General features: G+C 33.6%; 5 protein-coding genes and 1 long non-coding RNA gene across 13 annotated transcripts; 2 read left to right on the forward strand and 4 right to left on the reverse strand.

Moving 5' to 3' along the window:
- Window positions 1-422: 422 nt before the first annotated feature.
- On the reverse strand, window positions 423-9285 carry Gpp (DOT1 like histone lysine methyltransferase grappa). 3 transcript variants are annotated; one of them, XM_076308977.1, is made up of 12 exons: window positions 9154-9285; window positions 7958-8137; window positions 7542-7868; window positions 7182-7449; window positions 6424-7102; window positions 5879-6350; window positions 5179-5802; window positions 4595-5019; window positions 4272-4505; window positions 3942-4192; window positions 2017-2376; window positions 423-1877 (listed from the first exon to the last, which is right to left on the reverse strand). In XM_076308977.1, the coding sequence occupies exons 1-12, from the start codon at window positions 9229-9231 to the stop codon at window positions 1864-1866; spliced, it is 3912 nt and encodes a 1303-aa protein (XP_076165092.1). In that variant the 5' UTR covers window positions 9232-9285; the 3' UTR covers window positions 423-1863. The 3 variants fall into 3 exon arrangements, 2 of the variants coding, with proteins under 2 accessions (XP_076165092.1, XP_076165091.1); XR_012991711.1 differs by lacking the exon at window positions 423-1877 and adding an exon at window positions 3234-3383 and having other exon boundaries at window positions 2241-2376; XM_076308976.1 differs by having other exon boundaries at window positions 423-2376.
- Psr (bifunctional arginine demethylase and lysyl-hydroxylase PSR) lies at window positions 8924-12868 on the forward strand. Of its 2 annotated transcripts, XM_076308983.1 has the most exons (8): window positions 8924-9029; window positions 9156-10312; window positions 10393-10659; window positions 11138-11343; window positions 11432-11714; window positions 11824-12179; window positions 12297-12532; window positions 12685-12868. In XM_076308983.1, the coding sequence occupies exons 3-8, from the start codon at window positions 10587-10589 to the stop codon at window positions 12710-12712; spliced, it is 1182 nt and encodes a 393-aa protein (XP_076165098.1). In that variant the 5' UTR covers window positions 8924-9029; window positions 9156-10312; window positions 10393-10586; the 3' UTR covers window positions 12713-12868. The 2 variants fall into 2 exon arrangements, with proteins under 2 accessions (XP_076165098.1, XP_076165099.1); XM_076308984.1 differs by lacking the exons at window positions 8924-9029; window positions 9156-10312 and having other exon boundaries at window positions 10336-10659.
- Klp31e (kinesin-like protein 31E) lies at window positions 12610-22765 on the reverse strand. Of its 2 annotated transcripts, none has more exons than XM_076308974.1 (16): window positions 22419-22765; window positions 20688-21072; window positions 20164-20610; window positions 19975-20083; window positions 19700-19903; window positions 19304-19605; window positions 18954-19197; window positions 17966-18867; window positions 17549-17901; window positions 17279-17467; window positions 17045-17167; window positions 15711-15879; window positions 15544-15649; window positions 14906-15460; window positions 14560-14830; window positions 12610-13358 (listed from the first exon to the last, which is right to left on the reverse strand). In XM_076308974.1, exons 1-16 carry the CDS (start codon window positions 22451-22453, stop codon window positions 13280-13282), a joined length of 4473 nt encoding a protein of 1490 aa, XP_076165089.1. In that variant the 5' UTR covers window positions 22454-22765; the 3' UTR covers window positions 12610-13279. The 2 variants fall into 2 exon arrangements, with proteins under 2 accessions (XP_076165089.1, XP_076165090.1); XM_076308975.1 differs by having other exon boundaries at window positions 12610-14362.
- On the forward strand, window positions 22360-26017 carry LOC143145528 (uncharacterized). Its single transcript, XR_012991712.1, has 3 exons — window positions 22360-22529; window positions 25776-25864; window positions 25967-26017. It is a non-coding gene; the product is annotated as an uncharacterized LOC143145528 (long non-coding RNA).
- Window positions 23266-24530, reverse strand: Aimp3 (aaRS-interacting multifunctional protein 3). 2 transcript variants are annotated; one of them, XM_076308986.1, is made up of 4 exons: window positions 24335-24530; window positions 24050-24253; window positions 23834-23929; window positions 23266-23736 (listed from the first exon to the last, which is right to left on the reverse strand). In XM_076308986.1, exons 1-4 carry the CDS (start codon window positions 24416-24418, stop codon window positions 23605-23607), a joined length of 516 nt encoding a protein of 171 aa, XP_076165101.1. In that variant the 5' UTR covers window positions 24419-24530; the 3' UTR covers window positions 23266-23604. The 2 variants fall into 2 exon arrangements, with proteins under 2 accessions (XP_076165101.1, XP_076165102.1); XM_076308987.1 differs by having other exon boundaries at window positions 24050-24203; window positions 24293-24427.
- Ras (Inosine-5'-monophosphate dehydrogenase ras) lies at window positions 24696-27943 on the reverse strand. 3 transcript variants are annotated; one of them, XM_076308980.1, is made up of 3 exons: window positions 27810-27909; window positions 27404-27723; window positions 24696-26936 (listed from the first exon to the last, which is right to left on the reverse strand). In XM_076308980.1, exons 2-3 carry the CDS (start codon window positions 27512-27514, stop codon window positions 25692-25694), a joined length of 1356 nt encoding a protein of 451 aa, XP_076165095.1. In that variant the 5' UTR covers window positions 27515-27723; window positions 27810-27909; the 3' UTR covers window positions 24696-25691. The 3 variants fall into 3 exon arrangements, with proteins under 3 accessions (XP_076165095.1, XP_076165094.1, XP_076165093.1); XM_076308979.1 differs by having other exon boundaries at window positions 24697-26936; window positions 27404-27755; window positions 27810-27903; XM_076308978.1 differs by having other exon boundaries at window positions 24698-26936; window positions 27404-27736; window positions 27810-27943.
- Window positions 27944-27966: the final 23 nt, after the last annotated feature.

Below are 27966 nucleotides of genomic sequence, written 5' to 3' on the forward strand. Positions count from 1 at the left end.
TGTTCAGGCAGAACTTTGTACTTTGTTGCATCTACAGATACTGTTTACATCTGTTTTTCGTTCCTATAAAATTGTATTACGCGATAATCACTAGTATTTTTCAACATTATTCACTCACACAGTAAATGAATGAATACCTAAAAGTAACTAGCTTTTTTTACAACAAAAGTGTTATTGTATATAAATAACGATTAACACAATGAGGCAACGTCATTATAAACTTCTTCCTCCGATGATATACGCTTAAAAAGGTATCTACCATTCTATGCTGTTTTCAAATTCCTTCGAATGTTGAAGAAATTGAAAAAAAAAAAAACATTATAACAATACAATTGATTATTCCCATTATATCGCGATTGGTAAAATTTCTAATCGAGACGGTGAATTATTGTAAATGGAAGGTAAGAATGAAAGAGAAAATATGCTTGTTACAAAAACCTTAGTATTAAAATATTTCAATAAAAACAATAAATAATAATCATGATCAATAATAAAATTAATAGAAGATTCGGCAGTGTATATAACACGCTAAACTTGGCAGGTGCCTACATCGTGATTAATTATATGCATTAATGTATACGGGGGATTATTAAATAATTCGATAACTAATTACAATCATATACGGCGCGCCGATCAAGTTCTTTTTTACAAGTTCATTCCTGACGGTTGCTCGGTGGTTTCTTTACAATTTTTTGATACTCTATATATACGACACAATGACTAAAAAATCTTTTATACATAGACACGCGTGTTCGATGACGCGTCGCATCTATTTACATTTTGTTTCGAATTTACCAGCGGGATTGCTAAGAGTCCGATCGAACCGCTGGGAAAATCTATTCGATACTCGCAGAGATCATTCTTTGGATATTCTGCACAATCCTACAAATCAGTGAGTAAATTTGTGCCGAAAAAAAAAACAAAAAAAAAAACGAATTAGATTTAACTTCCAGTGAAATGACTATTCTTCGCCGTCTGTTGCCATAACTTTCTATGGGCAACAGTGAACACTTCAATGTACAATCTTCCAGAAACGATGGAAGATTACAGAATCGCGTATAAAATTTGCAGCGAATATTTGCTACGAACACACGTAGGTTTTGGTAGCTTCTTTCCACTTTTTTTGTTTGTTTACCATCTAACGTCAGCTGCAACATCCATAATACATGGCACATTCTTTACACAGCACATCTCTTTATCCCCTACTACATTACACATGTAACAATCATGTACCATAATTACAGACGCGCATTACAAGTCGTTCATTTTCTCCAGGGAATATAATCTCTATGATATATAGCAAATATTTATGAAGGCAAACACATTCTCACCGTATGTCATATATTGAATCAATAATGATTATCCTCTAAATTGTTTTTTCTCACCAAAAAATGTAGTGGCTAATAATATTAAGTTAAATTACTTATCAGTGAGTCATGTATAACAGTGCGTTTTACATTCCTTTGACCTTCACTTTTCAATATACGTGTGTATACGGCTAAATATTAAATAGATTCTTTACCATTGAAATATTAATTTCAATTTCGCAGTACATTTAGCCTCGTAATGTTTTTCATAAAATAAATATATTTCCGACAATGAAATACGGAAAGAAAACAAATTATCGAGCTCTTTGATTTAGCTCAAACGTTGCATCAGTTTGTTCAACACAAAATAAAAAGAATTTGACTCGAACGCAAGTTACACTTCGCGCTTGAGTCAAGCATACAATGTACTACAACATTGTACGCGATCAATAATTAAAAATTACTTTAACCATACTACAAGGAGCAGGGGCAATAACATTTCTATCATCAAAAGAAACGATACATCATCCGCAACCAAGAAACGCAGACGGCATTCTCAATTCTGCAAACCTAACAACCGTAAGAGAAATCGTTAAAAGCTTCAGATTCAAAGATACTGTATAAAAAGTAGATTAAGATTGTTCGTCATTCGAAGGCCACTGTCCTGAATGATTCCAATCCCAATCCTTGCCTTTAGGACGAAACTTACTGGTGCTTCCAGAGTTATTCCAATCTCTATGAAAAAACTTTTTCTTAAAATGGTGTCGTTCAGGATCCGGTTGCCGTTGATACTTTAGAGGCACTGAAGATGTGCTGCTTGTATTACTGTTGGAGGGATTCGGTGGACGAGGGCTGGTCGGTGATGGGGTACGAGGAGGTCCTAGCGCTTCGTCGGGTGAAGGAATCACTGGCGGAGGTCCCGTTACAGTACTATCTGATCCTAAACCACTATCAGGGCTTGTGTTTACACCTTCCGTAGATCTTCTTCTCTTGTCTAGTTCAGTGGAAGCAAATGCAACCAGCCTATCGAATCCAGAACTAATACGGTCTTGCCAATCTGCCTCTCCATCTGCAAAAAGAAGTTTACTCAGCTACTGTACCATTTATGCATTGTTAGACCGCACGAAAAATTTTCATAAAAATAAGCCAATAACCCTTTTGAATTACAGTATGCATAGTTTGTGAAATTTTTGTGAGTATTGATTCATTATATGTAATTTTTATTAATGTATTCAAGTATATTTGTACATGTAAACATGTACGTGCTAAAGCATAGTATTAAAGAGTATAAATATAATAAATATGTGAAAAAACTATTAGTGCAGAGCAATATGTATTTTAATAGTGAAGTATTTTGTATTGTGTGTTGTAATAAGGAAAAACATTGAAAGAAGAGGGAAGTAACAAAGTTTAATTTAATTATATAGTTAGTAAATGTAATTGAAAAATTATAATTATATATGAACTAATAAGTACGTGTACATGTCGAGTACAGTACTTTCTAAAATCCATTTCATTGTTTCCTGTACAGCACGTACAAGTACTCAATGCAAGAAGTATTACATTAATCGCATTTAATACAATATACTTTCATGCAAAAAAGCATGCACCAAAATTACAAAAACCCATTAACTAAGATACAATGTTTTCATATAAATTCAGCATGCTCCATTTGTTTCTAGTTTTTTTATATGCACGAGTATGCTGTAAATGTTAAATAACTTTATGTGAAGACATTTTCTTGAGTCTGGCTTATTTTCATGGAAATATTTTAACTAGCATTTTATACTTTTTTTTGTGCATATCAACTGTATTTTTGGCTAAAGTATAGTAAGAGGATTTAAATTTTTATTTGTTGAATGGCTGTAATAACGATAATAAAAAAAGGAAAAAAAAATTTTGAACAACCCCTGTGGGACAACTCACCAGCAACCACGAACCAACCCACAGGCAGCCGTACTTTTTGATTTCTCCCTCTGATTTGTGTCTCAATCTCTAATAAAACAAGCTTCAAGGGTTGTGAGTGAGATTGAGTATGTGACAGACAGAGCTAACCAACAAACAGCTACAGTGCATCTAACAAATACAGCAAACAACAACAAAAATAAATATAAATAAAGATCAGGTACCAGCTCCGTAAGATAAGGTAAACCATAGATAACAATCTTAAACCATTAGTGCATAAAAAATAATGAAAGATGCATAGCAGAAACTAATACAACAGTGTTTATAAAGATAAAGCAGAGTGTTTAGTAAAAGGTTTGTATAGTAAAGGTATAAAAGAGTATTTATCAGTGAAATCAATAAAATCATACTTTTGGTGTTTGATAGGATTTAATTACTTCATAAATTTGAAAATTTTATTTAGTTTATCGTCGGATTGGTTTTACATTACCAAATTGAATACTATTCAAACCAATTTATTATTTACTTATAAATACAACATTGAAAATATGTATGCTTTATTTACGTGCCTTTACAATTTTAAATACTTCAATGTTTTTTCTCTCAGCCACTATAGAAAGCATATTTAACAACTTGAACGAGTACATTCCAAAGCATTTCCTAATCTAATACTCTGACAGAACGCGTAATAGGAGGTATAAAATAAAAAATATGGGACATTCTGCTTACCATCGTCGCCAATACCGTTTCGCTGTCTCTGCGTTGTCATTTGAGGTTCATCGACTAGGGGAGTAGATGTATTAGAGTGTGGCTCTACAAGAGGACTTAACGGTGCTCCGCTTGTGCTTATCGACGACACGACTGCCTCTGTTTTCACTGACATCGAAGGCTGCGATTGACAAATGGCTGTTACAATGCCATTTGTTGTCGTACTGCCATTACTGTTACTACTGGTTGCATATCGAGGATATGGTTGAAATCTATCACAAAAAAAAAAAAAAATGCAAATTAGATCATTTACGAAATTAAAAAATAAAGAAGATAACGAAATTCCCATACCTTCTATTTGTAGGAAGCATTGCCTCGGTTTTGGCGTTGTGATTATTTAATATACGAGCATGTAAAGAGGCTGCCAATCCTTCCACCGGCAAAAGTTCACCATTCGATGCAGCCTGTGACGAGTGTAATGATGGCGGAGGATGGGTTTGTGCAAGAGATTGAGAAGGATTGTCAGAGAAATACGACTCGTGATAAGGTTTAATATCTGCACGAGGTAATTGAACCGGTGTGTATCTAAATAAGAAAAGATATTTAAATTATAATATCGTGAATCCTCATAAATATAGGAATAACTATTGTTACATAAGTGTATTATATAATACCTTTGTGGTTGAGTTACTGGAGTAAATAATACAGACGATCTTGAAGTAGCGGTGGTACATGTTGAAACTGCAGAAGAAGTTGGAGCATAACTTGCTACATGCGCGAGGGTTGATAAACCAGCATCACCCTCTGCGCTAGCTGGTCTGCTGATAGGAGAATATACAGTTTCCGGTCTTATTATCGCACTCATATCAACGGCTGCATTTATTATTGATTGATTGGATATCTCTAAAGTCCTCTCTATCTCTCCGCTGACCAAATCACCGATTGTCCTGGTGCCGAGCAATCCATTTCCTCCTGCTACAATACGATTGTCATGACTCGATTGCCTGGAGTCGATTGTTGGCCTATCAGATGGTGTTAAGTGAGATGAAAGACGTTCTTGAGAGAGATGACGGCGAAGTGCTAACTTTGCAGGTGAAACCTACAATGTAAGTATAAATGATACATACTTGTATGCCATCGTCAAATTTATTGTCGAGGACATGATTTCCAAAGGATAATGGAAACATGATTTTGAGTTTTAAATAATGATAATATTACAGAAATAAAAAATATTGAATCCTTGATATCATAGAATTACCTGTGTGTAATCAGGAGTAGAAACATTTTGTGGTAATGCAATACGTTTTCTATCTGGTTCAGTCTGATTTTGTAATTGCACCTGTAGCTGCATTTGTTGTTGCTTATTTCTATTTTGTTGATCTTCATTCAAGACACTTGTAATTATACTCTTTAACCTATCTTCAAAGTTTGCAACTCTGGGAGGTTCTTGAGTTCTATTTGCTGTTTCTTTATTATTCGTCTGCGGTTGCGAGGATGAAATAGATGACGAAGTAGTAGAAAAGCTAAGAGATGCCTGTGGCAATCTGGTCCTAGAATTGCTACTTGTACTAGTATTTTGTCTACTTAACATTCGACCAGCTTCTATTTGTCTGCCCGTTTCCAAAATTTTTTGCGCTAGTATTTCCGGATTGTTTTCCTGTATTTTTCCAATATCAGGAACATCAGGCCATTCTTGTGACCTAGATCGACCTTCTCTACTTTTTCGCGTTGATCCACTTTTTCCATTTTGTTGTTGATGATGATGTTGATTTTGTGAATGTTTAGTGCCTACTGCTTCCCTTTGTTGTTGAGCAATCGCGGCAACTTGTTTCTCATTGCTCGCTCTTTCTAAAACATTCAACTCATGCTCCAATTTGGATACCTGCAAATATATCGAAGATAAAAGTATATATTTATATGCATGCCTCATATAACAATTTTATATAAATATTACTAACCTGACAATGTAATCTTTTACGCTGAGACAGAGTCGCAGATATTTCCTTTAATATGTAATCCTGCGTGAGCGGTTGTGGTGGATTTGATATGCTGTTTGCGCTTGTAATATTGCTATATTTTTCTTGCAATTCTTGATGTCTAAGTGCAGTTAATCTTGATTGTTCACTTTCCATGGATGCAACTTGGGCTTGTAATTTACTCGCTTTTGCTTGCAACTGTTTATGTCTAAGAACTATTTCCTTAGCTTTTGCAAGTAAATCTCCAGGTGATGTAGCATTTATACCTAACTCAGTCATTCTTGCTTTCAAAAGAGCTACACTATCATCAATTAATACTTTAATCTGTTTTTCTAATTGCGCGGCTCTTGATTGTAGTTTTGAATTTCTTTCTCTTTCTTTTGCAATATCTGTATTGACTGATACTCTGTACTGTGGAGTTCTCATTGATTCTAACATAAGCATAAATTGGTCCCTGTAAATAAATACCGTTGAATAAAAGATCTTTGTGTCTATAGATACATCTCATTGTACAAAAACAAGGATACCTGTATAAGTCCAAAAGTATTTGTAAAGCATATGGAGTAGCGGACGGAGCAGGTGGTATACTAAGTTCTTCGTGTACAGAGGTGGAATGTGACTGCAAAGAGAGCGATAATGATGATAGCTGTTGATCCACGCAACCAGGCGCGGGCGGTGGTTTTTTCCCCAGAGCCTGCGGAGATGTACTAAGTAGTGTTTGACTATGCAGCAAATCCAGGCCAGAAATATTAATTGCTTTCTTGGGCTTAGATTTTTTCACACCTCTTCCTCTCTGTCTGCCTCTAGCTGGAGGTCTTGTAATACCGTTGGTTTTTCGGTTTAATTTTCTACGTATTTTGTTTGGTTGCCGACGATTTTTAATGTTATTCTCATCTGCGTCTGAATCGCTATTTGTCCCTTGTTGCTCAGAATGATTTGGACTATCTAACTGCCTCGAAAGGTCTCGTTTAGCTCTGTCACCCCTCTCTCCCCTATTTGTAACCTTATTATTACTGTTGGCAGTGTTACTTATCACAGAATCAGAGTTTTCATCACCACCTTGTTTATTATTCTTTAAACGGTGGAAATAACGTTCTAACTTGGTACGGTCAATTACATGTAAATAATAAGACACTGGTTTACCAGTCCAAGAGACAGAGCCTTTCAGTGGTGACATTTCTGAGACATGCATTATTGTACCGATATCTGCAAACAAAAACTTAAATTACATCCATGATATTTTTTAAATATTAGTTTTGTTATATTCATAAATGAAATACATTACCACTGAGATTTCTATCTGTTATGCGAAAGTTGAGAGGACAAAATGATTTTGATGATACTATGCGTGCACCATCTCGTAAGTCAGCAAATCGTTCTTTTAGTTGATGATCCACCGTCGGACCGAACGCAAAATTATTAACAAAGACAATTGTAGCTCCGGTAATACTTTCACGGTGTTCGTCAGCTAAAAAATCGCCTTTTACCAAACGATATTCGCCGCATCTTTTTCCATACCAATTTAACCATTTACGAAAGTTTATTTCCATACTCTAATGTTTGACAAAAATAAGAAACTTGTAGTATGTAAAAAATTGTAATTAATAAGCTACACCATTAAAAACATATTAAAAGAATGACATACTTGTGCATATCTTGATGGTACATCAGCTCTTTCAACACCAATACAGATTTTGCATAATGTTGCTGCTGCCATTTGAAGAACTACTTGACCAACTCCAGATCCCAAATCAACAAACACATCATCTTCTGTTACATCAATCTGATCGATCATTTGACATACAAGTTCATAGCTGGTTTCTCCATATACTTCCGGTGAAAATGGTTCATACTGATTTAATTTGTCTGGTTCAACTACTGCTTGATTATATGTTTGTTGAAGTATGTGTCGCAATAAACCTCGGCTAGGTCGTTTATTTAGCCTCTGAGACGGTAAACTAGTGCCCTTTTCCTGTATGAGATTAATTTCAAGTTGTTAAAACCAACAATTAATTTACAACATTGTTAAATTATTATTGAATCATTATTAACTATACTCACCAATTGAACTAAACTATCAATTGCTCTATTGAATTTGTCACATAAATTTTTGACACTTTCATAATCCCTTGTGTCATAATCACACAAAATGTTATTTTCTAGTGGTAATTTCAAATCTGGTAAATCCTCACAGACCCATCGCATTGTTTCAACAACATCGAGTGCACCATCATGACGATCCTATAATTAATTAATAAACTTGTTTTAAACACTAATTGTAATTTATTGCTGAGATTTGTTAAACTATTTTCAAAATGTACAATATTTGAATTATAAAAGTAAAAAAATTTTTTTAAGTAAAAGTTCTATTTATATCAAGTTACTTTATTGTCATTCAATATTTTTGAATCAGGAGAAAAAACTTTTTCCTTGTATATATTTTATAGATGTTATTATTTTAGAAAAAGGTGCTATAAATAAGGAACAAGTTATATACTAATAAAAATTTACAACATGCTATAAAATGTATCTCTGAATTCTTGACATTTCTTACTGTCATAAATTATTATGTCTATATTTACTGCTATAACACAGACTTATTTAGTAATCATTTGTATACTAGGATCCATATAAAGAAATACTTGTAAACAAACAAATCTACTGTTTATTTTGAAAGAAATATATAATAATGAGTTAATTACTTCTTATCAAAACTTTTTTTTTTAATGTAAACAATAATGTTATGATAATAAGAAGACATTTATCAGAACATATTTATACAATAAAATGAAATGGGAGTCAGAAAACTAATTTAAATGAAATAGTATTTTATTTTAATTATAATGTTTACAACAAATCAAATTTTAAAATAAAATAACCTATTTTCTATTTTAAAGAAATATTTTATGTAGCTGTGCTACCTTCTGGTTTCTCTCTCACATACACGCACACACGCACAACGCGTAGAACACACGATTAATATTCACGTATATAGACAGTTATTAACGACAAACGCGGTAACAGAGATATGAGGAGTCCAGATATTTTGTCATTTGTAAATAAAATAAACGTGACAGCATGACAAAGTGTCGGAGGGAAAAATTTACGTCGCGCGATAGATGTACGATCAGCTGTGAGTATGCGGGATAAACGACAGGGTCATACACGCCAGGCCTTCATGTGAAATATATATCGTATACATCTCGCGGACACAATAACTGCGGGTCGGGCGCAATTAACGAAAATAATCTACTCACAGATCCGGATCCGGAGGTGAGGGGCCATTGATAGACGATCGGTTCTGCTCCGGCTGGCGAGTGCAGGCGCAGCTCCATTTTAGCAGGGCCGTCGTCCTCGTCCCCGTCGTCGTCGCCGTCCACTTCTTTAGCCAAGCGTTTCCTCCGTAAGCCCAGCTCAGGGTCGTGTGACGTAACCACTCAAATTAACCGTTCGGTGGAGGATCGTGGTCGCTCGTCCTCCCCGCACTAGGACACTACCACCACGTAGACGACGCTCGCGGACCCCCCCGCTCCGCAGTTACCTGCCCGGACATGAAAAAGACACGAAGGGGGCCACCTTCAGCGACCGTCAACCCACGAGGATGAGCGTCGCAGCCGCGAAGGCAAGCATCCAATTTCGACGCGACGATGGGGCTGGCCAAAGAGGCACGCCAAAACGGCCACCAGGAACACGGAACACGAGGCGCACAACAGAAAAACACTGACAGACTATTGTGCTGCTCGAGAAACAGCGGTTTGGGGGGGGATGACGACATCAAAACATGGCGTCATGCCTCTTCCTTCTACCGTATCGTGCTCGTGCGGCAGCACATCCGGGTGTTCCGCGCCAACTTGCCCCACTGCGCATGCGTTTTGAGAACCGTTGAACTTTCGACCGCGGATACAACTTTCTTGTTACGTTAATGTTGTTGTAATATTTTCGTATTGTTTGAACGACATTCCGTTCAATGATTCTATGCGTAAATGATCTCGTTTGAAATATCACGATCAATTCGACAAATCGATAGGTTCATTATAGACGACAACATTTAATAACTTGTTACGACATGATGAAGAAATTTGGTAACACACTTAGGATTAGAAAAATTTTGTTTATGAAAGAATCTTGGATTGTCAATGCATAGATTGTTTATAATTGCTTGTTTTGTTATCAGAGGTAGTCCATCTGTGTCGAATAAAAAAAATAATACGTGCACGTGGTACATACATACACGTGACTATGAAAGTTCCGATATCGATATTTCTAGAAGCGCAATTATATACGTCTAAGGGGTGACCTATTGGTAGAACATGGTATTTGTCACGTAGGCAGTCACATACAAGAATCAGCGCCTCTGTAGATAATGCACAGAACTTTACGTAGCTACTTAAGGTCGTCGTGTCAACATAATCACAAGTAAGTGCACGGAATACCGGAAGTATGACTGACAAGATTTCGTAATATGAAATCAAAATAAATATTTGCGTCCTTTCTAGCGTATTAACAGAAAGTTCTATTGGATGTTCTCCGACACGTGAAAATATCGGACAATGTTTTGATACTCCTCACGGGATTTATGCGAACTAAAAAGTACAGTTACCATTGAATGACGTGTTGCGCATATTTCTCGTTTGTAAATTGTAAATATACCGAAAGTAGGTTAATTAGGTAATATAATAAAAGTGTAGCCATGACGGATGAACTGAAATTAGATCACCGTGCAAAAAAAAGAATCAAAGAGGTTAAAAGGAAGGCCAGACCAGGTAAACATGTCATAACCTAATTCATAACCTATACGCTGACGTGATATGGGCTTAAATTAATTGTAACAAACAATTGTTCTTCACGTTTTATTTTATATTAATAGTATGACTAGAAGTAATTGAGACATCGTTTGTCTTCTTGTGACGCTCGTCGTTATAAACAGAATTTGGAAATGTGATACAAGACCGAACTGTCTTTGCCGACCTTGGATGATGTAACTCCAAATTTACTGAAAGTATTATGATAATATAACGCTGTATTATGATGTACTTACAAGTAAATAGTTTACCGTTTCAATTCTCGTATAAGAATAAAATATTCTATATCATGTAGTATCAGTAATACATAACGAATTTGGATGTTAATAAAGCCTTCAGTGTTTATTCTGTATACTTTTTATATTTGTGTTTTTAAGGTGTCCTGATCTTGTGCTTAAAATAACAATTGATTTATTTAAAAAGGAAATTCTTTTTTTAGAACTTGGAGATAAAGCAGCTTGGACTCAACATGGCTACAGTAAAAAATTTGAGTCCTTTTGGAATGTTGCGGATAATGTGGATCGTATTGAAGAATCTAAAGTATCTGCAGAGGAATTTATAGAGAAATATGAGAAACCCTACAAGCCTGTGATAATACAAGGTGTTCAAAATAGCTGGAAAGCCCAATACAAATGGACTATAGAGGTTCATAATTAGTAAAGCACGTTTTGTATTATTAAAATGCAAAATACATTATGAATACATTTTTTAATCAATTTCTATTAAACTACAGAGGTTAGTAAAGAAGTACAGGAATCAAAAATTTAAATGTGGCGAAGACAATGAAGGATATAGTGTTAAAATGAAGATGAAGTACTATGTACGTTATATGCTTAATAATGAAGATGATTCGCCTTTATACATCTTTGATAGTTCCTTTGGTGAACATCCTAGACGAAAAAAGTTATTAGAAGATTATGTTATTCCTAAATATTTCCGTGATGACCTTTTCCAATTTGCTGGTGAGCATCGAAGGCCACCATATCGCTGGTTCGTTATGGGACCTGCAAGGTCTGGTAAGTTAATAAATATAACCTTGTGTATTATTTATGAAATTATTTTTAGTAATTAGTTTTTGAAAAATATCACATTTGAATATGTTAGAAATAAATACTGCATATACAGGTACAGGTATACATATAGATCCATTAGGAACTAGTGCCTGGAATGCACTGATTTCTGGACACAAACGATGGTGTCTATTTCCTACCCACACTCCTCGAGAACTTCTCAAGGTATCTGCAGCAGAGGGTGGTAAACAAAGGGATGAAGCTATTACATGGTTTTCCACTATTTATCCTCACACAAAATTACCTGTCTGGCCACAAGATTGTTTGCCAATAGAGATTTTGCAAAATCCTGGTGAAACTGTCTTTGTTCCTGGTGGTTGGTGGCATGTTGTTTTAAATCTTGACGAAACTATAGCAGTTACACAAAATTTTTGTTCCCGTACCAATTTTCCAGTAGTTTGGCATAAAACGGTAAGAATTTACGCATTCAAATGTGAACTTAATAAAACATAGTAACGTATATTTTGCAGACGTCTGTGGCATCTACAATTTGAGGATTTTAAACAAATTTTAATAATTTTTTTGCAGGTACGGGGAAGGCCAAAATTATCACGTAAGTGGTTAAAAGTACTCAGGGATAAAGAACCAGAACTAGCAGCAGTAGCTGAAACTATAGATGTAAAAGAAGATACGGGCGTTGCCAGTGATTCTTCTAGTGGTTCATCAAGTAGCTCTTCGAGCAGTAGTACTAGTAGTCAATCGGAAGACGAAAGCGCGGACGACAGTGGTCAAGAATCATTGACAGCACACAAAAAGAAGAAGAGGTATTAAAAATATTTTGTATTTGTATTATACGTATTTCGCATTATAAATAAAAGTAATTTATTGAAAGAAGACTATATTTAATATTATTAGTCCATTTATTTTTTATAATTATGAACATAATTAGAAATAATACTGTTTTTTAAATTTTTAGAAGAAAACTAAACAACAGCCAACCCTGACAATATCAAGCATTTGGGACCTACAGAGACCTCAGACTGTACAGTATTAATCAACAATTATTGTTTGTACTAAGAGTAAATATAATTATTACCACCTTCATGTTCATAATAAAATAAATGCTAGATAATACCAAAGTTATTCTTATTATGTAACTTTGTTTAAATCCTACACATAGGCGTCTCACGATAATGCACTCGATCTTTGCCGAATTAATTTTGTAATGTTACATTTTTGGACTATAATATTTCTATATAATATAGAAAATGTTTTTGTTCGTCATTTAAAATGTTTCGCTTATAAATTCTATTCGCGTTGAATGCCTATATGCAAGAAGGCGGTAATGCGCGAAATTTAAATTGCAGAACATTTGAAGATAGATACATCGTACGTTCAGGAACATAAAATATAAAACTTAATATCGCAACAAGCAATAAGTCAGGTGCATTATCATTTCAAGTTTTAGTATTAATTTTGTTCATAATTGTGTCATAAATTAATATAAACTAATAAATAAATAAAAACATTATAGTTATGAAATAAATACAATATTTCAATAGGTGCATGTATTAGCTTTTCAATGAGTTGCTTCTCTGGAAAGTTCTTGCATCTCTCTTATAGTAGCTCCATAGCCTCACCGTTCCGTCACTTCACGTCGACACGGTGACCATGCAAAGCACCAAATTGGAGTGTAAACAACATAGAAGCAAAGTAATAAAAAAGTTAAATTAAATTTTCATATTGAACTGACTCATAAGTTTATGATTATCGCCAAAATATTATTTTTTACTGCAAACTCATTCAATTAAACAAAATTTTTTACATACAATACATTTACGACTGCAATCACACTATAACTGGCCCAATTTTGCTACAAAATCGCGCGAATACTTTTAAGAAGCAATATTTCATACACACAGCTTTGGTAGAAATGAAAGAGAGTTGAATAGGAAAGTAGATATCTTAAAAGTATAAAACTGATGCTATTACTAACAAGAAATATGCATACTAATCTAGTATGTTATGATTATAAACAGAAATGACAGTGGGAGAGGATAAACTATTAATAAATGAACTCTGTTTGATAACAAATTTGAACACAAAATTACAAAAATAAAAAGTACATTTCCAACCTTCACTGTTACGTTTACATAAATTTAGTAATCGCATGTTGTATAACATTTAATATCTAAATAATAGGACAAAAGTTATTACTATTTCGAGACTTATATTGTTTTTTCATTATATCAAAAGACAATTTTTCAAGTAAGATATCAGGAATAGATAAATGCATAAATATATTTTAAAACAAAATTTCGAATCTGCGAAAGTTACATAGATCAGAAAGCGAGATATCAAATAGCAAAAAGGGCAAATAACTGAAATAATGTTGACTGTTTTTATCAACATTTATCAGTGGTTTAAAAATTTGCCCGTTACAATTATGATAAGTTTTTATGACAAACATGTCCACACACTTTTCAATAATAGCAAAGTGTGTTTCGACAAACATGCGCATTACCACATTAACAACCTATAAATGCAAAACAATAATATGCAGCAATATAGAAAAATAAGTTTAAAGGGAGACTGTGGAAATAGACATGGATAATGAGATATCGGGGATACGCCACAGCTTCACCTCTCCAGAGCTGTAATCAACATTCAAGATATTATTCTATTCAAGAAAATAATTAGACATACTGAGCCCAAGCACACGTTTCAAGTAGATATTTCATATAATGAAATATTTGATGTTAGAAAATATTTAGATATCTTCGAGCTACTAAAGTTTAAGTATGCTTTGGATCAGTTCAGTATAAGTAATAATATAAAGAAATATACATACTTGCTCGCAGTAAAAACATGCTGTTGATTAGTTATTACAGCATTAATTGCAGAACCATGTGCTCGAACTTCTCCTATGGGAGCACATTCTCCTCCCTGTTCCTTTGGTACAGACCATGCTTTTAAAACTCCTCCTCGACATCCTGATACCATAACAGATCCACTGTTGATCATACACAAGCCCAAGATCCAATCCTTATGTGCATTATTCAATGACTGGACTAATTCCATTCTACTCAAATCCCATCTTTTAATACACATGTCTCTTGAGCCTGTAATATAACAAAAATAAATTGTACAATTGTAGTTCGTAATAGAGATTAAAATTTAATCCGTAAAATATTTACCAGAAAATAGCGTCGAATCACAAGTAGTTAAACATTGAACTCCATCGTAATGAGGGGGTGCTAGACTGACGGACTGTCCTGATGTATTTGGTTCGACGAGAGATATCAAATGATCTTTGCTGCCCGCTATTACTCTACCATCATCTGCGACAGCTAAGCACATTACAGCTGCTGTATGCGGTGTGCTTAATCTTCCAATATATGTCAATTTGCGAAGATCCCATACTCTAACTTTATCGCTAGATGCAGTGTATAACTCTTGTTCATCCATACTAAGCACTAGATCATTGATAGTTGTTTCGCCAAAAGGAACTTGAAGCATTCTAGATGGTGTTGATAACGCAATTGGCCCACTTTGGGTTTGGCCAGATGAGAATAAAGTTTTCACACAACTATTACCCATTCTCAAGTCCCAAACCTTTACATAGGCTGCGGAAACACTGAACAATAAGTTGTGCACTGGTGAGTATTTCACTGCTACGACATTATTTGGATGGCCGCTTAATGTAATATTTTCAATTCCTGTCCTTAGATCCCACACTTTTACAGTTCGATCTAAAAATATTACACGTAATTAACTTAATTTGGAGTCAAGATTCGTTTTTAAGCATTAGTATAAATTGTTTTGCATCTTGTACCTTTTGAACCACTAAACAATAAATCTGCAGTCGCACATATAGTTAGAACGGCTTTACTGTGACCCTCTGCTACGTGAGAGCATTGCAAAACGGCTCGTGGTGGCGTCTGAAAATCATTACACACGTTGTAATCATCCAACAAATTTATTGATGTGCATTACTTTTACCTTGCCTTGATATTGAGAAATAATTCCTCTCATAGGCTGTGGGTCTGTTGATGCTGGTTGCCTACTCGCAGTTAGCCTGGAGAAAACGTTTTCTTCTCGACTGTTGAATCGTCGATACGTGGTTGGAGATCCAGGAGGTGATGATACATCTGTATGTGCTACCTGTTCCCTAGTTGAGGTTTGTTATGTTAGCGTGTTAGTTAGCCGGGTTCTCGTCATTTCTAATCCAGGCTAAGTTACATTAGTTTTAGACACAACCATGGATCATGCAAGTGCATTGTAAAACAGAGTTATAATTGACTGAAATTTAATTAGTAATAATATTGTTGAATTGTAAGTGTATTAATTTCTGCAGAATCAAATTTTTTACACATATATGCAAACTTGTTTTCTGTTTCAAATGTAACACATTAATACATTGATATAAAAGAGTATTAAATATTAATATTCAAAAATTAAAGGATTTAGTAACTTATGTATGAAAGAATTAATTTTAAAAAATACATGTTATAGTCCATTATATAAGGTATTGGAATAATTTCAATAGAAAAACAATGATCCACTGAAGGGCCTTTTCAAAAGTGTTGTCATAGGACAGTGCACGTTTAATGTTTGTGCTTTTATTTATTAGCTGACATCTATACAAAATAACTGCTTACATATATACAAATTCATGATCTTTGCACGAAGCGACATATTTCGTACAAATAGAAATTTTCGTGTCGTTTATACATATTTATATTGCAAATGTATTGAAATATATATAAATATAATACATTAAATAGATGTAGTAGGTTAAACAAACTTATGGAAATACCTGTAGTAATAATTGTGTAGAACGTGTTATTATTAGCAACTTGCACGAAAATTAATGAATTTTGAAATGCTTTTTTAACACGACACAAATCTTTATACATATTATATCTTTCTTCCTAATATAATAATTCATATAAGTTAGTAATCTTATTTGACAGTTCATTAACTTAAATAAAATTTATATTTTATTTACGTAATTTAAATGCGAAAATTATAAAATAATTTTTTCATTAATTAAATAAAGAAATGTGTTATTTCGTTAATATCTTCTAATGTTGCAACAATAGCTTTTTGGTGTTGTAGTGTTTATGACAGAAACTTTATATCACATTAATTTACCTTCTTCTGGCTGTGGTTCAAGAGATTTTTGGCGAAGGCACCGATTAATGCACTTGTTTGAAATGGTACAGATTTTTTTTCAAGAAAAAAATCTAGGCAGTAGTGCGTAGAACAGAGCGTCAAGACAAAGATACATAAAAAATATAAAAATAAGGATGTGCTGCAGGATTATCACTCACATGGAGCCTCCACCAGGATGTAATGGACGTCGCAGCGGCCTTGGTGATGTACTATCACGTCGACTTAAGGTCGGAGATCCACCAGTTACATTACCATATTGACTTCTCGTCAACACCAATCCCCTGGTAAACATACATTTATTATTGCGCGTTTCAAATATTTTAACCGAATATAATGTTTATTTAAACCTCTTTTTAGTCTTAAATGTTTACCTTGTAAGAATTTGTACTTACTTTAAACTACCTGGTGCACTAGGTACCCTTGTAAGTGGATGGTTATGATTTTGACTTTGTTCTTCTGGCTTTAAATTATCTGGATTGGCTTGAACTCCATAAAGGAGCTCTTGAGGTTGTGTAGTTCTTCGCCTTACTTTATTATTACGCTGTCTTTCTTCTCCAATTATAACTTGACTGAAAGTTTCACTAATATTTCAAATTAAAAAGAATATATTACTAATATCAAATTTATTTTATTTTGAAAGAGAAAAATGTTACATGACTTACTTATCTGGCGATGAGCTTCTTGAACTTGGAGGACTATAATTTAATGTATTATTATGATGATTGTTTGTAAGAGATAAGAGATCTCTGTCTCGTAATACGTGTTCTAATAATTGATGTTGCACATCGCTTTCTTGTGCTACTTGGTTTAATCGAGATTCCATGTCTCGAACTTCAAGCTGCTTTTGAGCAGCCACACAGCTTTGTTCGACGGTAAATGCCAGCATTCTTTGCAACAAGTACTGAGCTTCATCCACCGTTTGAATTGTTGATATTAGAGCTTCAACTCCGGGTTCACTCTCCGCATCTCCATCACCCATTTCCACCATATCGCGTTGACACTCGGCGATGCTATCCTATAAAAAACAACTTGAAAAACACAGCGAAAACATATCGGTTGATACAAGAAAAAAAATTTACCTGTAAATAACTAATTTTACTTTTCACATTATCAATTTCTTCATCGACATCAGAAGTATCTCCCCTCGAATTCGTTACAGCGTTCCTGTGTTTTTGAAGCTTTTCAAGTTCTCTACCTAATTCCTCACGTTCTTGAAGAAGTCTTTCCATTTCTCTTTCCGTTTCTGCAGCAGCTTGTTTAGCTAATGCTTGTTTTGCTATAGTTCTTTCAAATGTGTGCCATCTTTGTTTCAATGCTTTCGGATTAACTGGCTTAGGTGGTGCTCTACCTGCAACTTTCTGACTTAGGCCTCTGTCTCTTTTTCTTAGTGCTGTAACCTCTTCCTGTTTACGTCTAAGCACTACCTCTTTCATCCTTTTGTCAGCTTCTAGTGTTCTAATCATATTTGCATTTTTTCTACTTTCCTTACGTAATTGTGCTATTTCTCTATTGCGTCTCAGTTCATTTTCTTTATGTCTTTGCGCTTCTTCTCGCATTTTATTCAAAAGTTTTACCTTTGCTCTTTTCATTTCTGCTAATTCGTTCCGAAGCCCTCTTAACCTGTTCTCATTCTGAGACTGATTCTTGAGCAGTTTTGCATGTTCCTTTTTAGCAGACTGCAAAATCCGCATTTCTTTCTGCATAGCAGAAAGTTTCTTTTCGTATTCATCACGCAATTTCTTCACTTTTTCTGTCGGTGTTGTTGGCTGTTGTTGCAAAGAATGTAATACTTTATCTCTTTCTTCTTGGGTATCTTTAATGCGAGCTTGCAACTGGGCAAGTTTATCTTCATAGTGTTGCTTCATAGTTTGTAATCGTCGTTGAGACAGCTCCAGTTCCTGTATTAGTCGTTGTTTTACATCAATATCTGATGTTAAAGCTTCCAATTCACGACCCATAGCTGCTTCTTCTTCGTCTTCTTCTACAAAAAATTGCAAGCAATAATTACTGACATAGTTCGCTCGTAATACTGATGTTAATCTTTTAACGATATACATTGAAATATACCTTTTCTATCAGAATCATCATCTGAGTCATCTTCACTTGCAGAGTCTTGGCCAACTTCTGTATCATCGCCCTCACCTTCATCCCCTGTTTTACCGGTAGTACTACTAGTATATGCTTGTTGCTCCTTCAATGCAGTTAATGCATCAATTTCCTTCTGCAATTCTTTTTTGGCATCGTTTAATACTGATGTAGAATCACTATGAAACATATATCCAGAGTCACCATAAGGATTTGCTGCATTAACCTGTGTGAGTTAAAATTGTATTAAAAGTTTATTTGATATGCACAACAATAATAAATGACTATTATAATCAACAAATTCCTATATACATATATAAATATATATATACCTGTATCTGCCGTTTTTTGAGTTGTTGATACATAGCCTCAGCTTCCAAAAGACGAGCCCTTAGTTCTTCTATCTCTTGAACATATCCTTGTATTAAACTCGTTACTTCTGTATTTCCACCTGTTGACGATACCCACTGACCAGCAGCTTTTTCTGCCAGTAAAAGAACATTTTTTGCAGTTAATGCTTCAACTGTTTCTGAAAGAGCTTTAACTCTAGTACGAAGACTTTGCAATTCACTATTTAACATCTGATTCTCATGCCAAGCATCATTTACACCATCTTCACCAACAACTCTCTTGCCTGAAAAAACAATAAGATAAATTAACTTTTTTATACAAATTCTATGAACCACAGTATTTAATTTTATTTATCTATTTATATTTTATTTATTTACCTTGTCTATATTCCATTAATTCTAGCTGAAGTTGTTGTATTTCTCTTCGAAGAGAAGCTATTGTCCTTGAACTCTTGTCTTGGTTAATTGTAACTTTATTCTTTATATTTCTTGCTCTGTTTGCATACTTTAGAGTACTTAGAGTTTCCATAAAGTCTCTATCACTTGGTGATACACAGGCTATCATAACAGTTTGACTATTTCCTAGAAATATTAATTACATATTATTAAATGCAATAGTATTTATTTCAAGAAGATATGTACGACTACATTACCTCCCAGTGAATCTTGAAGTAGCCTAGTCAATTTTGAATCCCTATATGGAACATGTAAAGCTTTCTTTGTTTTGTCACCCAGTGCTGAAATTACATTACCTAAGGCCAACTATAAACACAAAAAGTATATTTATTTTAACGCTAGTTACTATTTTTTTTAATTTACAATTGGAATTATAAAAATCTTACCAATCCACAATTTATAGATATTCCCTCTTTTGCTCTATCTCCTGTAGCACCAGTTCTTTTTAATCTTTCTGAACCAGCTAGATCTACAAAATGAAATTTGGCAGTTAAAGTTTCAAATTCACTTGTTGGTTCTGTGCCACTTGTATCAACATCAGCATCTGGATCTTCAACTTTTATGCATTTTTGCTGCCTTATGTACAATGTAAATATTGCATGTGATCTTGATGACTGAGTATTCATTTGGGTGGATCCAGTTGTGCGTGACAATGCTCCTAATCGTAAATATTCTAATGCTTGTTCTGGACTAGTTACAATTCGTGGTTCAACACCAGCTAAATGGATATTGCCTGAAGTATCTTCATGAATACGAGCACCTCCTCTTGGTCCACCTGGTTCTAAGAGGTCCTTCAAATCCTCATTATACAGTTCCAAAAATTGTGCAGTAACCTATTAAGATAATATATATAAGAAGCAGTAATAAAAGTATAACATTTCTGAGAGTAATTTTATTAAATGTTACAAACCTTAAATTCTGGAGGCATCTGTGCACGTTCCCTAGCATGTTGTTGTTTTTCTGCAATTCCATTGAAAAGATGTGTAATAGCTCTGGGAATGATTCCAATTACAGTTTCATCAACTTCCACATCAAAACCAGTGCCCATGGTATAAGTTTTGCCAGAGCCAGTTTGACCATAGGCAAGTACAGTTGCATTGTACCCATCTAAAGCACCTTCTATCAGACGTGCAACACACGTGTCATAAATTGTGCATTGTCCAATAGCAGTATCAAAAACATAATCATATGTAAAGGCCTTATCTGGTCCAAGAAAGACCTGGGGTTCTCCTGGAGGTACTTGGGTACAAATTCTGCACATGTCAATTACTTCACGTGCTACTTGAGGCCTTATTCTGCAATTAACAAAGAAAAATTTTTAATTTTTGTAACACTTTCATTATTAATCCATCTCAACATTAATTGAAAATATATGTAAAGAAAGTACCACAAAAATATCTAAGAAATAGATATTTATAGTTAAAAATTAAAAATGATATCATTTTTTTTAAATATATTTTCATAAATTCAAACATTAACTTTTCAGTAAATTCGAACCATTGTTATTTATTATGTACGAAGTACGATCGATCGGTATATCTATATATAAGCGTGTTATATCATTGTTACGTCGAAAGTATTATAAGAGTTGGCGGTATCATGTGTATCAGCTGTTTCACGTGTCATTCCCGGAAACCACGCGCATATAAAAAAAAAGTGGGAAAAATAAAACATGCGACGAAAAACAAAAATAAACACATATAAAAAATATAAACAAACATAAACTAAACAGATTACGCGAAAACAAAGAGGATGTGGTGGGAGGTATAGAATTCATTCATCGGAAATCGTGATATGCGTTCATTATACAACCGGTAATAAAACCTACGCACCTGGCTCTTTAAAAGGAGATATTATGCACTTAAAGTTTGCAATGCGGTACTGCGTAGAAAAAACGTGCTTATGGCATTCCAATAACAAAATGACTCAACTAGAAGACATTATTAAACATCAAAATGCAAGAAAAATTTATATGACCAGGCCAAATACCGAGCAAAACAAAAGTATTATTGTAACGTTTTTTTTTAAACATGAATTCTATAGAGATAATTTTACGGACTCTCGACTGTAAGAAACGCGAAGAATTAAACAGATAATTTAATTTCGATATTTCGAAATTATAGATTGATTGTCATTTTAAATAATTTTTTGATAAATATAAATAAAAAATCGCAATTCGTGTAAATGTTTTACTAAGATCGCTGCGAGAAATCCACAGTCCTTTCGAAAAACGAAACGGTCTACATATTGGAATTTTCTAAAATCGTGAAAGTGTGACATGGCTGATATGTTTCGTAATTCTAATCATTAAACTTGCAACAACAGTATTTCCATTAAAACAAAAAACGAGAAATTGGATAAAATACACTGGACAAATATGTATATGTATATGCTGTACGCAAATCATGGGAAAAGTTCAAAAAATAATAGGGTCGTTAAAAATTGTATTCTGACACTTTAAATTCGAACGATATTTCGCGGGAACTTTACGATTATTATTAATCAAATATAATCAGTGTTAGAAGTTGTCACCGCATAGGATGTCTTAGTTTGTGATAATACTATCTACTTGACGGAAGAAAGTCTTCGATACTACGAAATCATTTTAATGATTCTTTATTTTATATATCTGTCTACTTACCGTACGGCGACGCGTACACTCGTGTCATCGGCCATTTCAACGTTGTATATTGTGCAACTTCTTGAAACCTGACAGCGGAACAACTTCAATGGAAAAATCGTCAAGAAACTGGTATGATTAGGCCGAAACTATTAAGCGATGGTTATAATTTTTCGATATGCGAATATCCTGAATGCGCACGCGTTATTGTATGCGGTGGCCGTGAAAACTCCGCATTTTTCGTTGTGAACGCGTGTACAAACGACCGTGAAATCCACTCAAACATTTCTCATAACGAAAAGAAAATCGCTATCCTAGTCGCGACAGCCCAAGGACTACACGGATCTTGGAATCATACGTGACGGACATCTTTGGTTCTTTATGGTATAAAGCGGGTGTCGAGCATCATCTGTTGACCATTTCGAGAACTGTAAGAATATGGTCAATTGAAGATAACTGATTATTCTTCTTGATTTTGCTTTTTCGATTGTTGGTAAAGTTACAATATTTCGATTCTGTAAATATATAGACAAAGTATAGACACAAACAAAATATAAACTTGCAGACAAGATATAGAATAGGCAATCTATAGATTTTATCTTACAGAATTTGGTGTCACAATTTAAATATTGACTCGTAAAATATTAATGGTTGAGAAGTGACCTCTTCAGGCCGTGTAAAGTATTAGATAGTAGGTTTATTTTATTCTTCGTTTGTAGTTAATGGTTTCTGTATCAATTTAGTGTATACAAAATATCGTTTTTCAAATTTAAATTTTACAGTACAGTGATATAAATTAAATGATATTTGATTATTAATAGTAATATATTATGTTAAAGGAAAAGGAGTTTGATAAAATACGTTTAGATTAATTTTTAAGACAGAATCAGAAATCATTATTATCCTTTTTACAATAAATTAGACAAATTTTGTTGTACAATATACAGAACCTTAGATCTGTATACATTAGACCCTACATCAAGTTTTAAACTAGTTTCATAACTGGAGTGTATTTGAAAACACATCATTCTTTATATTATCAACTTAATATTTTTGGCTCAACATTCTATCTCATTTTATTATTCTTTCTTTCATAAGCTGACAAATAAATATATAATTATTGTATATTAATTTGTTCACATACTTATAAGTTATTTTAACAAGTATGTGTAGCAGCTATGAAATTATTATTGTATATTTATTTAATTCATAAGAATAAATGCAACAGATCAAAGGAAATGAAATCTAATTGTTGCCTTAATTTCTCTTCTTGTTGCATATTATCAAACCATCTTGATACATGTATGTATTGAGCCTTTTCTTGGTGAGTAAATTCTCGCTGTAACAAAAAAATAGGCCAGCGAGATTAGATTGATCCATGCAATCTACTAAGGATTCCTGTGTCCCACTTATTATACTGTGTTCGTTTTTATTACCATTATTGAGTGTAAAGCATAATATAGAGTGATGTCAGCAATGGTTTTCCTTGTACCAGTTAAATATGTATTGTCTTTCAGCACAGTATTTAATTCCTACCAAGAACATAATTAAATAACATAATTATTTAATTAACACACTACATAGTTGCTATAATACTCTTTATGTAACTTCTACTTTTTCTCAATACAGTTTTATAAATAGATTAATGTTACCTGCATGACTCTTTTTGCGTTAGTGGGAGTATCAGCATAATTGACACAGACAACTGCATATTCGAGCCATTGACGTGACAAAGCTTCTATTTCTTTGTTGATACCAAGTATATCAGGACATTTCGAATCCTTGATTAACGATTGAATTATAGTGCTAAAACCCTCAATTTTTTTACTTGATGTTCGTTCATTGGTAATAATTACCTAAATATATTATACAAAAAAGACATATCAAACACGTACCACTTAAAACATGATTTATTTTCATAAAAATTCGATATATACATTTTCGTGCATCTCCAGTTGCACCGGTGAAACATCCAAATAATTTGAAATCCTTTCTAAACATTGAATGTTACACAAAACCATCGTTTCAAATTTTATACACGCTCAACTTTTGTCTTTTCGTATTTGATCGCTGAACTTTTAGGTTATGTTTGGAAAGAGCGCAATATTTGATATACCGAATGTACAGTTTGAAAGACATGTAATATGTACAGAGGAAGTCTTATTGACTTGGTCAAGGCAAACTTTTGTATGGGATATAAGTAACGTAACTATGATATAACACAGATAGTTTTAACATTAGTTAAGAGTTTATTTCAAATATATAATTTATTATAACAATACCTGTATAAAATTTGTGAGTTGAAGATAATAGAATGACACAATATTTTTGTATTATTCGGTATATTCAAGATTACAAAATTGTTGACTTAGTTTAAATACTTTGACCTAAATCTTTTGTTTCAAAAGACAGTTCATATTAAATCAGGATCATAAAAATATATTTTGATAAATTACACTAAAATACATGATAAAATAACATAGAAATCTAGTATATTGTTTTTGTTTCTATCACGCTGTAATAGGAATGAATAATCAGCCGATAAATAATTAAGCTGATTAATTTTCTATTTTGTAATGATCCCACAGTTTGGCATTTAGTTACTAAATTTATTTTATGGTACTATTGTTTTTCTCTTGCCGCATTATAAATATTCAAGAGAAACTTTTTATAATTTTTTGAGATTTTAATACAAATGTATCATTTCCAGCAAATCTTAAATGTTACATATTTCAGTAAGATAAATCAGGTACACTGAATGCAACAAGAAAAAAATATTACAATAGCATACAATTACAATTAGTTTCAGGAATCAGTCATAGCTGTAGTATCATATATTGATTATTCTACCTAAAGGATGATATACATGTATATACACACATACATACACCTGGTAATGAATTCAAGTATTGCAAGAACTGACAACATTTTTCATAGAATTTACATTTGTAAAGTAGTTTTGTTTGAACTAATTTGCATATAAATTTTTTATGTATGTATTTTTTATGCGTATTTACGTTTCTAGTGAAATTTTGTAAGTACATGTAGATTAATTTGTATACAATCAAAGTCAAAGTTCAAAAGAATTGTTACCATCATGAAATAAGTTTCACTTGTCTGTTACTAAGAAATAATTGCAATTTCATGTATGAAATAAAATTTTGCATAACATGCTTTTTATTAAGTGCATACGTGCTTTTGTATAATTCTGTACTCAATTTGTTAAAATTGACAAGTAATATGCAATTAAATGCAGGTACTTTTTTTCAAGATCTTCATTTAATACCAACTTAATTAATAAAGTCGTTTTTCATATGAGAAAAGACTATGCACATTTCCTTCTTGTTGAGCTGAATATGTTCGCCTTTCAAATTTTAGTTCTCCGCTACACATCATAGACCTCAAAGCAGAAATAGATCTAGCTCCAATATCTTGGCATCCATGTTTAATGCCACATTGCAAGTAAGGTAAGAATTTTAACACAGTTCCTTTGTCAACTATTGAACCACTGACTCCTTGAGCTACTTTCAGTTTGTCCATTTCATTATGAAAGTATCTATCCATTGCAGAGCCACGTGCATCTTTCCTATTCATGGCTTCCAAAGAACCCATGCCTCTATACTTTTTAAGACGCACTCCATCGCTGAAGAAATATTCACCTGGTGCTTCTGAAGTACCAGCCAATAAAGATCCCATCATAACTGTACTAGCACCTAAACTCAAACCTTTAATAATGTGCCCAATGGACTGAATGCCACCATCAGCTATAACAGGTACACCAAATTGTCTTGCATATTCTGAAACTTTATATACAGCAGTTGCTTGTGGTCTTCCCACAGCCATAACTTCTTGAGTGATACAAATAGAACCAGAACCCATTCCAACACGTAGGGCATCAGCACCAGCTTCAATAAGGTTTTTAGCTTGCAAAGTTGTTACAATATTTCCTGCAATTACTTGTAATTCTGGATATTCAGCTTTAATATACTTGATCATATCGATTTGATACTTGGAGTTGCCCTGAGAAGAATCTAATACAATAACATCAACACCAGCTGCAGCAAGAAGTTGCAGTCTCTGTTTATCTGTATTACGGGTACCAATAGCAGCACCAACTAATAACTGCTTATTTTCGTCTTTGCTAGCACTTGGATAGCTACGATTTTTTTTCAGATCTGTCCTTGCCATTAGAGACACTAATTCCCCTTTGTCATTAACAATGGGAAGTTTTCCTTTCTTGGATTTTTCAAGAATTACATTTGCTTCTGGCAATGTTACACCAGCAGTTGCTGTAATTAAATTTTCTAATTTTGTCATTATTGATTCCAACTTTGTATGTTGCTGATTTGATGAACTTTCTAAGAAATCAATATCTCTGGATGTAACAATACCCAAGAGTTTACCCCCAACTTTTCCTGTGTCTGTGATAGGAACACCACAAAAACCATGCTCAGCTTTTACATTTAAAACATCATTTAATGTATGATTGGGTGATAGAACAACCGGGTCTCTAATGAATCCATGTTTATACTTTTTCACCTAAAAATACATGAATTAATATAGTTTACAAATTACAAATATTAATGAATTTCAAACATTGAAAAGAAATACCAATATTCACAAATTTGAGTCTCATTTTTTATAATATAATAAGCATGTACAGAAATATATGCATAAATAAGATTAAAATAAATAATCTAATAAAGTAACAAAAATTTCTTGCAAAAGTTTTCTCTAATAAAAACTTGTTTATTGAGAAATGAATTGTTTACACTGAACCATTGTTTAGTTTCATAAATTATATTCATTACTCCTATGCAATTTTGTTTTTACTACACAAATGAATAAAAATTATATGCAGGAATAAAAGTAGAATAAAACCTGTATTTTTATTATGCGCATATTGAAGGAAGGAGGAAGTGCTTTACAGAGCCTTCGTAAACGCATTAGAATTGCGCGGGTTGTTACCGAAGAAATGAAAATAATTTGAATCGAAAGCAATGTACCTTATGCACTTCGTTGGCTTGATATTCAGGTGTACAATTGCTATGTATAATACCGATTCCTCCACAAAGAGACATGGCAATAGCCATGTCCGATTCCGTGACTGTGTCCATAGGAGATGATACAAGAGGTGCCTTGAGTAAAATTCTCTTCGTCAACGGCGACACTAACTCAACTTCGTCGGCGGTAAAATCAATATAACCCGGTAAAATGATGAAATCATTGTACGTGAGGCCATCGCCGTTGGCAAACAATTGTGCTGCCGAAAGTCCGTCATCCGGTAGTGATACATCTGCCGGCTTTGTGTTACCGATCACATAATCTGCCATCGTTTGCTTGTTGAATCAACGATTACTTTAATTATTTTTCTATGACGCTATTTCAATTGTAATTAATAACACCGCTTACGTTCTTTGCACCGGTGTTGCGAATATCGGTCTTTCGTGGACACCTGATAGCAGATCACCAGTCGAAATGACCGAACAACGTGGAGACAGTGTCTTTGTAGTCTGCGGGTAAGTTATGTTTCTTCTTTTCTTCTAGTGGTGGCACTATTGTCGTTTAC

Source organism: Ptiloglossa arizonensis, chromosome 4 (genome assembly GCF_051014685.1).
Source record: "Ptiloglossa arizonensis isolate GNS036 chromosome 4, iyPtiAriz1_principal, whole genome shotgun sequence".
Classification (NCBI taxonomy): Eukaryota; Metazoa; Arthropoda; class Insecta; order Hymenoptera; family Colletidae; genus Ptiloglossa; species Ptiloglossa arizonensis.

Bases quoted from the DNA above. Each gene is read 5' to 3' on its own strand.
- Gpp (XM_076308976.1), bottom strand. From the start codon at position 9,231: ATGGAGCTGCGCCTGCACTCGCCAGCCGGAGCAGAACCGATCGTCTAT. The intron at 8,138-9,153 runs GTGAGTAGATTA...AATTAATTATAG, and splicing joins TCACCTCCGGATCCGGATCT to GATCGTCATGATGGTGCACT. The intron at 6,351-6,423 runs GTATCCTTGTTT...ATTTATTTACAG, and splicing joins ATACTTTTGGACTTATACAG to GGACCAATTTATGCTTATGT.
- Psr (XM_076308983.1), top strand. From the start codon at position 10,587: ATGACGGATGAACTGAAATTAGATCACCGTGCAAAAAAAAGAATCAAA. The intron at 11,715-11,823 runs GTAAGTTAATAA...CTGCATATACAG, and splicing joins TATGGGACCTGCAAGGTCTG to GTACAGGTATACATATAGAT. The intron at 12,533-12,684 runs GTATTAAAAATA...TTAAATTTTTAG, and splicing joins GCACACAAAAAGAAGAAGAG to AAGAAAACTAAACAACAGCC.
- Klp31e (XM_076308974.1), bottom strand. From the start codon at position 22,453: ATGGCCGATGACACGAGTGTACGCGTCGCCGTACG. The intron at 19,904-19,974 runs GTAATGTAGTCG...TAATATTTCTAG, and splicing joins ACTTCAAGATTCACTGGGAG to GAAATAGTCAAACTGTTATG. The intron at 19,198-19,303 runs GTATATATATAT...TAACTCACACAG, and splicing joins TCAAAAAACGGCAGATACAG to GTTAATGCAGCAAATCCTTA.
- Aimp3 (XM_076308986.1), bottom strand. From the start codon at position 24,418: ATGGTTTTGTGTAACATTCAATGTTTAGAAAGGATTTCAAATTATTTG. The intron at 24,254-24,334 runs GTATATATCGAA...TAATATATTTAG, and splicing joins AACTGGAGATGCACGAAAAT to GTAATTATTACCAATGAACG. The intron at 23,930-24,049 runs GTAACATTAATC...TGTTCTTGGTAG, and splicing joins ACGCAAAAAGAGTCATGCAG to GAATTAAATACTGTGCTGAA.
- Ras (XM_076308979.1), bottom strand. From the start codon at position 27,730: ATGGCAGATTATGTGATCGGTAACACAAAGCCGGCAGATGTATCACTA. The intron at 26,937-27,403 runs GTACATTGCTTT...ATGTATTTTTAG, and splicing joins AAGCCAACGAAGTGCATAAG to GTGAAAAAGTATAAACATGG.